The sequence below is a fragment of the Falco naumanni genome, chromosome 10, assembly GCF_017639655.2.
Source record: "Falco naumanni isolate bFalNau1 chromosome 10, bFalNau1.pat, whole genome shotgun sequence".
NCBI lineage: Eukaryota > Metazoa > Chordata > Aves > Falconiformes > Falconidae > Falco > Falco naumanni.
In genome coordinates this window covers 21657748-21671724 of record NC_054063.1, presented here as the reverse complement: position 1 = coordinate 21671724, position 13977 = coordinate 21657748, and the positions used below count along the sequence as shown (strand labels likewise).

Genomic DNA, 13977 nt, shown 5'->3' with positions numbered 1-13977 from the left:
CCACACTCCGTGTGCTGCCTTCCTGAACAGGCAGCCCCATCAGCCTCCTGCCAGATTTAGATGCTTCAGTAATTCTCACAGTTTCCTAAAAAGTTGGTTTCCTCAAAGCTCAGGGATCCCCACTGGGGCTACCACTACAGAGCATCCTTTTTAAGACAGAGCCGGGGGGGAGGAAAGCAGCATCTGAGTGATCCAGGCCACAAAGGGAAATGGCAACCATCAGGTCAGCGGTGACGTTACCTCGTATAAATCATGAGAGGTGGCAGTTGGGTGTTGCTTGCAAAGAGCAAGAGTATCGAGGGATGCCTGCTCATGAGACCTGGAGGCTGTGAGGAAAAGGCGTGTCTGGCTGGCTGCAGATTTTATATAAGGGCAACTTCTATCTCAGCTGCAGCAAAAAAAGAGAGGACGACGCAGAGTCTCAACAACTTCCAGAAGAGCCTGAGCGGACCCAAGAGCCCTTCCCAGCTGGCTGCAGCTGATGCAGGTAATAACGTCGTCTAATAACATTGTCTGTGCATCAAAGCCTCGGCTGGTGAAGGCTGCGTGGTGGCGGGGAGACGTGCGTGCTGGTAGTGTCACCGCTCTGGAAGGACGCGTGTAGCGTGCCTGGTGCGTGGCTTCTTTAGTTTGAGATATCGCTGTGCCTCAAGCTCCTCATCGTCTGTTATTTCATAGTTAAGTTCATGTTAATAATTAGTAAACTATAACTTTATAGCTAGCTGATTTTTGTCACTTGAGCTTTAGTTAATTGCTTTTGAAAGTTAAAAACCCCCAGAATAACCCTTAGCTGCTGTCCTTGGCAAAGGCCCTCAACAAAACGCACATAACTTCATCTAAAGGGTACAGACATAAAGGCCACTTAAACGTCAGTTCAGGGGAAAACCAGTTTGGCTTTCTATTGTGTGAACACAGAGTATTTTTGAGTAGTCACGAAGGACCAGGAAAGGGCTTTTATTGACCCGTGCTTGAAGCCTGTCGGTGTGTGCGGCCATGAGCGAGGCGTGCTGCCCCGGGCTCCAGCAGGGTCTTACCTGAGCTCGGTCAAGGATAGAGGATGGGTTTGGTTTCTCACTCAACCTCTTTCCTTGTAAAGACCCTGGGATCTTTTCCTAGAGGTTTTCCCCTACTTTTCACTCTGATGTCTCCCTTGCCAGCAGGGGAATCTTCTGGAGATGACGATGTTGAAGCTTTTTGGAATCGTTTTTTTCTGTGGCCTCCTTTCACCCTCCCAAGAAGTCCTGTCTGGTCTGTCCTGTGCCGTCAGTCCCGGGGCGATGCAGAACGGTAACGGGGGAACATGAGTTACCTTTGTTTGGGAAGCTGTGTGGGACCGTGACATGGAGTAAAAGCTCCTGAGTGTCTTCATCTTTACTTTATAATTCCTTAGGGCTGCAGACTTTGCTTCTGACAGCCATCACTGGGTTCACAGTCCAGCGAAATCACCCTGCTCCAAAACTGAGATGCATTTCAGCACCAAGCAGCCCTACAGAATTGCAGGGCTAAATCTGAATTATTTCCTCATTTTTGTCTTAGTTGCCAATTCCCATATGGGAGCAGCTGATATTTGGCAAACAACTGCTGTGAAGTTTAGCAGCCATGTTAATATTTGCAGTGCTCCAGCAAAAAAAAGATGCTTGTTTCAAGTTGCTGCTATTAAAAACCCCCAACAAAACCATAAAAAACCCAAACAAAACCTCTTTACAAATCAGATACAAATTGTGACTTGACACACAACCACTGAGTGGGGTCGCTGTCATTTCTGGTAGTGCACAACCATGCTGTAATCTGTAAATCGGAAGTCTGGGATGCTCCTCTCTGCTGCTACCCTTCCTGGTTAGTTCACTAAGGGCAGCTTTGGGTTAGTGCACGCTGTGAAGTATCATCCCCCGTGTGATTTGACTGCATTGAGACAGCGAGCGACTTTATGAGAGTTCTGGGGAGTGGCGGGGCTTTGTTGTGTGACGCCTTTGCCAGGACAGATCTGTCTGAGTGGAGCGAGGTCATTGCTGCAGCTGCCAGTTCTCATGCAGAGATGTTTTCCAGTTCTCTCAGGTGCCATACTTCACAACGGGCTTCTCCAGAAGCACCTGCAGGGCCTTGTGCTTCCGAACATCATGGGTGAAGGGGGTCTGCTGAGCTCTCCCACCAGCATCACTGGGTGAGTGGAGAGCGAGCGCTTCTCCGTGAGTGCACCTTCACCATCAATGCTGCAGCAGCAAAAGCTGAGCTGCAGTTGGCCTGAGTGCCCCCAGTAGTTATCCTCAGTTTATTTTGATGCTGAAATTCTGATCCAATTAAAGTTTTCTGTGTGGTAGCAAGGTGGACGGTGAAGTGCACTGCAGGTTATGGATGCAGATGCAGAATGACGGCTCTGATGCTGCTGTTGGTATCTGAGATGCTTGACAGCACTGAGAGAGGGAGGAAGGGGTCACAGAGAGAAGAGGTTGACTGCTCTCTACAGACTGTTCCACCCCAGTCTGACTCTAGGTTGCCTTCTTTTGGGCAGACTGTCTCTCATCCTGGAGCTAGTATCCCTTGCTCATAATACTCGTGCCACCAGCTGGAGGTGGCCATGGTGAGGTGGGCACTGCAGGTTCCTCAGTGGGTACAGCTGCTCAGCTGTTAGAAGATGCTTTTACTTTGTGCCAGCTTTTTCTGTTGTTTGCAGCCTACACCTTGTCAGGGTTCAACTCCCCAAGCTGTCGGTGGTGCTGCTGCCAGGAATCGGGGTCCAGCTGACCATTGCTGCAAAGCTGGAGCTTAGTGGCAAGTGGTGAGTGTGGTGTTTCAGGGTGGCTGACAAGGGAAATCCCTACACACAGGCTTCCTTCTGGGTGGCACTTTGCATCTTTTATAGATTTCTAGGTGTTTCTTACCTATAATAAAGTCAAAGAGCAGAACAGGCACCAAAAGATGGCCTGTGGCATTTGTGATGAATGGCAGGAGTTGGAGGTGCAATTTGTTGCTACTGGCTTTGCTGAATTTCTTTGAGGCCAAGAGATGAAATCTGTTCAACCCGTTTACTTTTTCCAGCTTGGTTGGCCTTCTTTCAGAACTAATTGATATCTTAGTGGATGTGAACATTACTGCAAACATTAAATGCACGAATTATGAATCGGGCACGGTCCAGGTTGTCATTGAAGACTGCCTCTGCATTCTTGGTGCCATAAAGATCAAGCTCCTTTCTGGGTAAGTGCCTGTGGATTTATGTTTTCCATTGCATGCAGTCCTCTTCTCTTTATCCAATGATCTAGACAGTCTGCCAGGACACAGACAGTGCTAAGCTGATACAGAGCCAGGCCTCAGGGAAGTCATTTCTTTCTCATTGCTAAAGCCAGGTGCTTCAGTTGAACTGGCAAAAAATTTGGTTGTTGGAAGATGAGGGTTAATTTGCCCTGTTTGCCTGTGGAAATTTCAAGATCTGAAATTGGTACCTCTTCCAATGTACTTTCTTTAGACTTAGCTAGTGAATTGATACCCGAAGGGTAGGACTAATAGGGCAGGGAGTGTTGTAGGAAAACAGCACCGTTGCTTGCTCTGGTTTTATGCTCTGCCTTTGGCTGCTGTCGCGGAAAGATGCTGGGCATATGGGTTTTCGGTCTGACCGCTGTGAGTGTGTGTAATTCCATGCAAGCGTCCCATCTCTTGCTCAGTCTTATCAAAGTCTTGGCAGAAAGGATTTGCTGACTTCATGTATTGATGAATACAACAGTAAATTGATCATGGGGAATATTTTCTTTTATTGCTTTTGAATTACTCACTTTTCAGGTTCATTGAACTTCTAATTAATTTTTGCATTATGCATTATATTTCAATCGGTGCGGCAGCTGGTTTGAAAGAGACTCTGAAAGTGAATAGGGGGCCACAGCTTGCCCACTCTGAGGGTCATATTTTAAGTTTTAGCAGGATCAGGTGATGGTGTGCAGGAAGTGAGCACCCTGTGGGGTAAGGGGGAGTGGGGATCTATGTGATTGACTTTGTGGCAGTTCCTCAGATGCATCTATGGGCAGAACTTGGGCATAAATAATGAGATGCATTATGAATTCCTGCTGTCTGTGGCTTGCCAAGTGTGCTGCTGCATATTCTACTCAACGATCCAGAAAAATATTGATTATCAAAAGTAAATGGCTCTGTGCTGCCTGCAAGCATCACACATCCCAGAGTGATCTATTTAGCAGCAGTGCTGAAATGTTACACAGCAGATTTCTCCTCTTGTTATTCCACATGCAAACTGTTTGTTTCCAATAACTAACATGAAGATATTTCATAACAACTCCACCTTCCCTTAACTACAGCACTCATTTAAATACCAGAGGGAGATGACCAAAGTCAGGTTGCACTGTGAGAGGGTCACTCCTTTTGTGCAATGGTGTCTGCACACCCCAGGTGCTGACACCTTCACTACTCAAAAATTAGCCCAATCCTCCCCTTGGTGAGACGAGCAGGTCCTTGCCCTCCCTGCTTTCTGCACAGCTCCTGCTCTGGACAGAATTAGCTGCAGCGGTGTCCCTGAAGGGATGGCTAAGGACATAGTAGCGTGTAAAATGAAGTCTGAGATCCTCTGGTCTGCTATCTGGGGGCTGTGTTTGTAGTGACTGGAAATTTTTTTCTTTCCTTTCCAGCTTACTCTCCCTATCAGTAAATGAGATAGTGCTTAACCAGCTGAGAGCGACTCTGCCCGGTTTGGTAAGCCTGGAGATTGCCCTTCTTTCACAGCCGAAACGCAGAGATGTCAGGAACAACATGTGAGGCCACAGCAAGCTGCATGGTTCTTCTGTATTGCTTTCCCACATCACTGGCATGCCGCTCAGCAGGGCTGCCCGTGGCCAGCCTGGCTGCTGCCGGCGTGTTTCTGCCTGCAAGAGCGAAGCCTGAAATACTCCCCAGATCAAAGCAGTCCCCTTTGGTGCGGTACCACAGCTCCAGGAATGCTCCACTGCCCCCAAGTCCTTCACAGCATCCCAGCCACTGCCTAATGCCATGCAGCAGTTTTTCCCTGGGGATTTAGATGAAAAGGGGTGGGTCTGATCAGGCTGGTGATGGCTCCCTGTGGAGGGCTGGCGAAGGGGGGTTGAGTGGTTGTGTTTCTGCTTTGTGTTGCAGCTGTGTCCAGTCGTTGATATTGTGGTCAACCTTGTCAACATCCAGCTGCTGGGCACTCTCAACGGTGCGTTCCTTGGGGAGGATGAGGTGCTGCTTCCCTGCAATCCCGCGGTGGGAAGTGCCCTGTCCCACGTCTAGTCCATAAGTGCGTCAGGGAGGAGCTGCACTTCTGCAGGACAGTTACTGAACCTTGAATTCACACCCAAGCGGTCCGAGTGAGCTGCTCACACCTTGGTCCTCCTTATGCCATTTGTATACGTCACCCTGGGATGATTATCTTTGATGCTGGTTTGGGGCTATATTCTATAGGCAGATCCCACAAAGCTGAATTTGGGGACGTTTTGGCCATTTTGAGTAGCAGCAAGCATCCCATCGAAGGGAATGCTTGGGAGCTGGTTTGTGGGGGTGAGGTCTGGCTGGTGGCCTGCAGTGCCAGGGTGGGGGAGATTGTGTTGCTGCTCATTTCTCGATGTTGTGATGATCTTTTTTCTCTGTGAAGCGGTGATACCAGTCGGTACGGCAGGAACGATTCACTACCGGCTGGCCAGCCTCCCGTTTACCTCTGGCTTGTTCCTTGGGTTGGATTTAGATGTAAGTTAACGCTGGGCAGCAGGACCCTCTGAGTGTGGCTGCAGCGTGGTGCCTTTCAGACTCACCCCATTCTGTTGGAGCAGTTGTCTCCTAGTACAACCACATGGAGGAGCTGGGCTAATGACTTGTTCTGGAAATGCTAGCTAAAAATTTAGGTCCTTATCCAAATCATCACAAAGTGCACTTTTCTTCAAGCCCTCTTTTGCTCTGTTTGCAAACTTATCCCAGGACTGTGTCTGCTGTTAGTAACTGTTGGGACAAGCAGTTTTCATCCTCTCCCTTGCCCTGCCTGCAGACTGGCTGTCAGTGCTTTTTGCCTCCATTATTCAGTCTCTGTGGTGGGTGATGCTAAACCAAGCTAATGGATGTGGTTTTTTACTTCTGTCTCGCTATGGGAAAAAAAAAACAACCAACCAACCCAGCAAAAAACAAACAATACTTTCAAACAGGAGAACTTAAATAAAAGAAAGTGGCTAACAAGAAGCAACAGGGAGAGAAGCAATCAAGAATAGCAAGGGCTAATAAACACCACAGTCTGTATGATCAGCGCAGCTGCTTTTGCTCTAGTGCAGACGTTTTGTTGGGGTCAGTCTTTGTGTGTCCCCCGACCCAGATGGGCAGAGTTGGTCTCCTTAGCAAGTAGATGGTATTGGTGCAAGTTTGTTGTAGAGTCTGAGGGCAGCTCAGGGCTGGCTGGGCGCTGGAGGGAGGGAAGGCAGGGCTGGCACCGCTGCGCTGGCAGCACCTTGCCGCTCATTTGCTCTTGGAGTGAAATCTCAGGGGTGAACTGAAGCAGTGAAGTGTGATTTGGACAAAGTGTGTTATTATCTAAAAAGGCCTCCGTTATGCACTCTGGCCTTTATCAGCTCCTTTTGTCTATTAAATATAGAGGGAATGCTCCGAATGCAATGCTCTCCCTAAGCTGCTGGTGAGGGGAGGGCTTCTTCAGCTGGCACAGACCCTGCACGCTCAGTCTCAAGGATCTGGGCACATCTCATGGCTTTGAAAGATCAGTTTAATGCCTGTGTCACATCTCTTTGCAGGGTGCAGTGAAGCAGGTGGGAGGTAGCGTCATCCCCCATGACTCGTCCCCTTCTGCTTTACCTCCGCTGCTGGACAAGCTTCTGGTCTTGGGACTGCGCCAGAGCTTTCTCAGTGCGGTCCTGTCCCTCCTGCTCCAGATACCGCCACAGACCTTCACCTGCACGCCAGAAGTCGTGAGTGTAGCAGCACCTGTATTTCATGCCAGAGGAGGTGGCAAGGGACGCACATCAGGCCACCCTTAGCTCAGGGGGCAGGCTGCGCAGGGCACTCACGGCATGCCCAGCCTCTGGCCCCGGCATGCAGCCGGGCTGGGGTTTGCACGTGCCCGCGCTTGTTTGCGGATGCTCAGGCCCCAGCGCTGCCTCCTTGCTGCTCTCTTCAGAAAGCTGTAACAGCACGTGCAACGAGCAGCCATTCTTGCTTCTGTATGGGCACCCGCAGGGATCCCTGTCTGAAACCCTGCGTCCTGGTTATGCCACAGGCTCGTGGAGGTCTGTAATCCATTTTGAAGGGTCTGCAAAATGTCACTGGGAAAAGCAACGTGGTATATGCAATGCAATTCTCTAGGTGTATGCGTTTTCTGTACCTCTGATCTGTACTTCCACTGGGAAATATTAGGAGTCTACACACTGACAAATGTTGATAGCCTCTGGGTTACACCTCCTTCCACTGCTGGTGGCTCTCACCTTAACGACTGACCAGGAATCACTCAGGCAGCTGGGGAGGAATGGAGAAGGTGGAGGGCTCGGTGTGCTGCCATAATGTAGGTCTGCATGGGACTGAGCTGCCTGGGGCTTTGCTGGGACAGTGAGTGAATGAGGGCTTGGGGACTGGCCCCAGGAGTGTGGACAAGCTGGCTGGGAACAAGGACACAAGTGGGAGAGGGTAGCCCTGGCAGGACGGGTGTTGCTGAAATTGGCTGGAGTGCTCATTGGGGCTGCTTGTGCTTTTGTTCCGACAGTTCTCTGGTGCCAGCCGTTTGCAAGAAGCCATCAGGACCCTTTTTCCTGCTGCGGTGAGTAACTTTTGCTGGTGTGAGGGTTTCTGCAAACCTCTCCGGGTCCAAGGCTATCCAAGCGATGCACCTGGATATGCCAGTGTGCTGCTGCCAAAGGTGTCCAGTCTTCTGCTCCCCTCCTCTTGGCCATGCTGAGCATGCAGCACGGCTGAGCCACGCCAGCACAGCTCGAGGCTGCCCTGCTGCCCAGCCGGCTGGTGAGAGCAGGTGGAGGGGCTGGGGGTTTGCGCCCAGCCCTCAGCAGCCTCTGCACAGTGCCCGCTCTCCTGGGTGCCGTCGACTATAGCCAACCTTCTCCCGCTCCCTAAGCAGGGGCATGGTTTGTCCCACAGCTCACAGCCATTGTCAGGAAGAGCTGATCAATGTCTAGCATCACGTGTTTCCTGGCCACCACGGGCACCCCCTTGCAGCTGCAGCCCCCTTTGTGTCCACTTTTGCTCCCTCAGCCCCTTCCTGCCCGCAGCAAGGAGTGTCGGCCCGTGCTGCCTGCCCTGGCTCCTCTGGGCATCTGGCTTGTCCAAGGACTGTGTGACCTTGGGGGGAGCCCTACAGAGTTAGGGGCTGTGAGAGTTCACCAAAGGACTGCTGGTCCCGTGCCTGGCCAGTGTGGGGGGTGCCACCTCCATGTGTCCCTGATTCCCACAGTGCTCCACCTGCCATGGGACCAGTCCTCTGAGCATTAGGCTAACGTTGTCTGGGAACCCGCTCATCCTCTTGGAAGAAAACAAAGCCACCGTTGAGCTTTCGGTCATGATTCAGGTGTTCATTAAGCGTTTAGATGGACCCATCCTCAACCTCCTGCTGCTGAAGGCTGTAAGTGTGGACGGAAAGACCTCAAACTGGTGAAGTATGCAGCCATCTGAGCGACTGGCAGCTGGGATGGGGGCATCTCCATGGGCTGATCCTCTCCCTGTCTGCTTGTAGGACCTCGGTCTAAACGCCCGCATGTCGATTGCTGGAGGCAGACTGGTGCTGGGGCTGTCCCTGGGCAGGTAGGCTGTCCCTGCAGCGGCTGTGCTGGGTGCTTGGAGCAAAGCCTGCTGCAACACCCCAGCCTGCTTGCTCCCCTGAGGCAGCCCTGGGTGGTCAGTGTCACTGGGAGACTCCAGCTGTCCTACAGCTTGGGGTACAGGTTTGGTATCCTGGGATGCAGTGGCCAGAAGAGAGCAGGATGGCAGGAAGGGGGACAGTTCACCAGGGATGCTCCAAGTGCCATAACAGCATGTCCCTCAGTGACACGGTGCTGCTGGAGCTGCCTGAACTACGGCAGAAGGGACGGGAGGGTGGCACAAAGCCGGCCGTGACAAAGCCAGGCAGTGCTGCCCTCTTACAAGCTGGTGAACGGTCTCTGCATCGCAAGTTAGCGCTGGGGCCGCTAGCTCGGAATGTGATTTTCAGTGTCTGTAAAACAGACATTTCATTTCCTGAATCTGAGAATTTCATACCTGGCTGATGGCACGAGGTGGACAGGTATCGCTGACTTTCAGGAAACAATACAGCAGTCGGAAAGTTTTAGGAGACTGGAGGAAAAGTCTGTGTCAGTTTTATAACAAGGAGAAACGAGGTAACTTGAATAATTGTAAGACTGTCAGCTTGACTTTGATCCTGGGCAGTAGTTGGAAATGTCTGAAATTGGACATGAGTGATAAAGGAGTAAAGGAAAGTACTGTCATTAATGCCAGTCAAGGTATGATTAAAGAGTGGAAAACATTCCTTATAGTGTGAAGTTTGAGATTTTCAAGCCATTTAGCTTGTCAAAGAGCTAGATTTAGAAGCAAAATTGGCATAGCTTGTGTGCAGCAATATAGAGAACAGAAACGCATCAAAGGGCTTTTAATTCAATAGACAAAGATATAACAAGATTCAATAGAAGTAGAAAAGAGAAATTCAAAGTGGAAATAAAGCACACATTTTAGCTATGGAGATAGTTGTGTGGTTGCAGTGATTGATTAGGAGCTGTAGCAAGTTCTCCAGAGTTCATGTTCTTTAAATCCAGACTGGATGCTTTTTCTAGAAGCTCTGCCCTCGGTGAGGCAGGAGCTGACTCCTTCCCGGAGTGGGTAACTACCTGCGCGTGGGGAGGGGAAGCCGGGAGCTGGTGTGTGCCCTGGTGCAGTGCGGTTTCCATTACAAGCAAATAAAAATTAGGATAAGCTTTTATTTTCCTATTTTCTTTTCTTCCATGGAAGCACGGCAGTGCCTGCTTTTTATGTCACCATATAGTAATCCCTTTATGGCCACCCCGGTGGTGCCTCACGGGGGTCCCTTGCCCATGGGCTGAGTAACACTGCCCTCGGAGGTGGCAGGGGTCTCACTGTGAGCTCTGCTCGGTGCCTTGGTGTCTGACAGGTTGTTTGCTTTCCTTTCCCTGCAGCACTTCCTTCTCCTTGGAGTCTTCTGACATTGGCATCAGTAACGTAAGTCTCTGGTACCAGTCTGGGTTTTACTGGGTGGGCACAGTGGCCGAGCGCGGTGCCCTGCGGCTTCAGGGAAGGAGGGAGACACACAGTCGCTGTGTGATGCTGTAATGTATCCTGGCTGTGATGGATTACATCTGCCGATGGTCTTAGATGTTAGCTGCTCTACTTTGTGGGTTGCAGCAATTCTTCTTTTGCTGTTTTTTTTCTTTTTTTCCTGCTGCCTTTTCTAATCATGCAAATGTAAAGCCTGAAGTTGGTTTGTGTATTCGCCCCTACTCAGGCAAATCTTACTCAGAACTCCAGCCCGGCAGGAGTTTTACCTGGTAGAAGGTTTCCTAAATGAAGCACCAAATACAAATTGAGGAGGAAAAGTAGTTTTGCTTTAAAGTAAAGAGGGACTATTGTTTGTTTTGCTGTCAGTGGGAAATGGTTTCCAGTCCCAAGGCTGTCTTCCAGCCGCAGCGCTGGGCTGTGCTTGCGCTGTCTTGTGCCTGGCAGTGCCGCTCACGTACTTCTTCCTTCTCTGATTCAGATCTCGAACTTGAAGCCACACTGCAGGACTCTGCTGGTGGAAATGTTACTGCCCCTTATCAATGGTAAGGTGACCGTTAGCTGTAAGGTGGCCTGGATGGCTGTAACATTTGAGAGAGCTTTGCCGGAGTTCTGGGGAAGGAGGTGCGAAGGGTACGTGTGCATGTTTGAAAGCTGTAGCAGGAGAGCTGAAGCAGTTAAAGGTCCACAATCCCCATTTTGAGGCTGTAATTAGAAGTCCAACCTTATTCTTACACCATCCCACCCGGTCTTCAGCTCTAAGGACCCTGGCAGCAGTTAGTGGCAAAGAACATAAGGAACATCACAGCACATTGTGCGCGGTGCTGCCGCAGTTGCGGGGCTCTGCTCCCTTCGTCCTCCCCAGGAGCAGCTGTGTCATGGGGTGGGAGCTGGGCTCACCCCTCTGGCAGCATGTAAGGACCTGTCTGTCCCCCCAGGTGCTCTGGACATTGGGATCCCTCTGCCAAACGTGCTGGGCATTCCCTTAATAAAGGTGGATATTCAGATATTAGCGGTAAGTGTTCGGAAAGGCGATTTCCTCCCGCAGGGCACCGGCGCAGGGCACCGGGGCTGCTTCCAGCAGCTGGCTCCTGTAACAGGCCCCTGCCAGTTCCCGTTTGGTGTGCAAGGGCCCTAGATTTTAAGGTCAGAAAGGGTTCCTCTGTCTGACCTCCTTCAGGTCAGAAAATGGTGACCCAGTACGTCATGTCTATGGGAGCTATCAAACCAGGTATGCAATGAGCAAAGTTCGGCCTCTCTGGGGTAAGTCCCTGTTCCCCCCTCCAGGCTGCCTTTCCTTTCTGGAGAGAACTCTGTGTGAGCAGCTCTGATATGGGGGTCTGGCAAGCCCTTTTGAATGGTAGCCATCAAAGAGTCTTGAATTGCACCAAATTCAAGCACTGTGCATCCTGACGATGTCCCAGAGGAGCCGGGATATTCCCCCACACTTCCCAGAGGGCACCATGCCCTCCTTATTACAAACTTAACATGAAGATTTTTGCAAGAGGCTTTTTGCAAGAGCGTTTTCTGTTCCTTGTGTGTTGCTGACAAGCTGTTCTGAAACAGCATCCCTTGCAGTCAGGAAATAACATGGATGGTGTCGCCCCTTGCACTCCTTCAGGGCCTGCTGGTGATTCTTGTGTGAGCTGGGGAGCGCGAGGCACGGAGGGGTCCTGTGCAGAGAAGGAGAAAGACAGACCAGCGAGGATGGAACATCAAGACTGGCGTTATCTACTTTTCTTTTCTAAACTTGATTCAAGATCCTTGATAACATTTAAGAAACTTTGAAGTTAATTGGCTCGTGTGAACACCAAGATACTTGCATAAGCCAAAACCCGATAGGCAGCTCTGTGTACAAATATTTATTTAGAGAAATGAGCGTGATTTTGGGGTCACAGTTATAGCAGTTTTATGTGATACCACAGTGGAATTGTTAAAATTGTGCTGAGGGAAAATTGTTCTTGATATAATGAAAAAGAAAACTTGTTGCCTATGGTTTTCTAAGTAAATGTCATCATCCATGTTCAAAAGAGTATGAAGTGCTGAGCGGGGGCTTAGGATACATTTGCCATCTAACTCTGAATAAATGTTCCTACTTTTTTAGTTCATGGAATGAGATTCTGGTTTCTGGTGATTCTCAGGCAGAGTGTCTGTCCTGCCTTCTGCTATGGCATCTGGTTCCTTTGTGACAACTGTATTTTGGTCTTTGGTTTGAAAACTTCTTACACTCAAACTTCCAGAGGAAAAAAACACTTGGATTTTCAGTGGCTACTCCTGGCCAGGTAACCTACTGACCAAATGCTAATCCACAAGCAGAAATCAGAACGAAGTCAAATTTCCAAAGGTCATGAAACATTTCCTAGTAGAATCTGAAGGGAAAATGTCATTACCAGATAACTGGGAAGTATGAGAACACCGGAGCATACCCATCTGCCTGCAATAGTCCACGTCTGCTTAGACGGATCTAACAGTCAGTTGGTCTCTGCACGTTACAGGGAAAAGAATTCAGGCATTTTTGACTTCAGAAAAACAAATGGTTCTGGGTAAAAAAATAAATAAATCTGAGGTCTTAAATGGCCTCTTAAACACCTGTTTTCCCCAGACATTATTACTAGTGTGTTGTTTATTGCTAGTGTCCCGAGGCCAGCGGTGGTATGTCACTGTTAAGGCATGGGTGATGCGTGGAGGGAGGCTGGCACCGAGCAGGTAACAGGCGGGGTGATGATCCTGTTCTGCATTTCTGCCCGAAGGTAAGAACAGTTTGGTATCTGCCAGGCAAGAGCCCTTGACTGTTGCATTAATTTCCAGCATCACCATGAGATGTTGCAGAGGGATCACTGAGCATAGCAGAGGAGATGCTGGACCCATTGGCAGTCGCGGTTGATGTAAAGAGCCCAGAGCTCTCCTGTGCTGTGCCAAGTGGCAAATCCTGGGGCTGCTCCCTGTCATCACATGAGCTGGCGTGCCTCGTGTCACAGCAGGAGGGTTTTGGGTGGGTTGAAGTACTCTGTAATGCTGAAAACTGCTGTTTTGGTGAGTCTGAACGGCTCCTTTGGTTCCCAGCCCTGTGCAGGCTGATGGTGCTGGGGGAACCATGGTCTCCAAAGGCTTTTCAGCCACTGGCAACAGGGCCCTGGCCCTGGGCAGAAATTATTCTCCTGCATGGTGATGGGACTCCTTGCTCAAGCAGCAAGCTGCGGGCAGCCCCAGCTAAACCACACGGGTGAGGAGTGTCTGTGGTGAAGCAAAGTATGAACAAGAGGGGATGCCATGGACCATTGGGCCATGCTCGGGAGCTTCAGGTGCCACTGCTTGTGCTCTGTGACACTGCTATCTCTGACACTGGCATGGCAGAGTGGGGTTTCGGGGGGCTGTGTGACCCGGTGGGCAGGATGAGCAGTCCCTCTGACCTCCGCTGGCAGCTGCTTTGTGCCGCCTCGGGGTTACTGGATGATCATGCTGGGCTTCTCCAGCCACCCTTTCTGCCCGCAGGTTGGCACAACGGGCTTTGTTTGTACCAGGTTTCATTCTGGTTCCTGGGGAAATGCCTTCTGTACAGTAAGTAAAGTTTAGCATCATTTTTGCACGCTCTTTTGGCCAGCACTTCTGTGTGCATTCTAGTTTGCTGGAGGGGATTAATTTTGCTGGCATGCTACAGAGTAATCTGTGATCTGTCACTGTCCCAGGGGTCTGTTTGGCTTGAGAAAGAAAAGACGGTGGGAAGTGTGTAACAAGGGCTTGCTGTCT

General features: G+C 50.3%; 1 protein-coding gene across 1 annotated transcript; it reads left to right on the top strand.

Annotated features, from left to right (window-relative positions):
* The first annotated feature begins 395 nt into the window (after positions 1-395).
* Positions 396-12276, top strand: LOC121094837 (BPI fold-containing family B member 4-like). Its single transcript, XM_040608909.1, has 16 exons — positions 396-487; positions 1158-1287; positions 2047-2161; positions 2672-2776; positions 3037-3192; positions 4626-4689; positions 5107-5170; positions 5606-5697; positions 6741-6914; positions 7703-7756; positions 8405-8572; positions 8684-8751; positions 10134-10176; positions 10712-10775; positions 11169-11245; positions 11852-12276. Exons 1-16 carry the CDS (start codon positions 482-484, stop codon positions 11873-11875), a joined length of 1404 nt encoding a protein of 467 aa, XP_040464843.1. The 5' UTR covers positions 396-481; the 3' UTR covers positions 11876-12276.
* Positions 12277-13977: the final 1701 nt, after the last annotated feature.

Coding starts and splice junctions, on each gene's coding strand:
- LOC121094837 (XM_040608909.1), top strand. Junction 2,777..3,036: donor CTGGAGCTTAGTGGCAAGTG/GTGAGTGTGGTG, acceptor TACTTTTTCCAG/CTTGGTTGGCCTTCTTTCAG. Junction 5,698..6,740: donor TCCTTGGGTTGGATTTAGAT/GTAAGTTAACGC, acceptor ATCTCTTTGCAG/GGTGCAGTGAAGCAGGTGGG.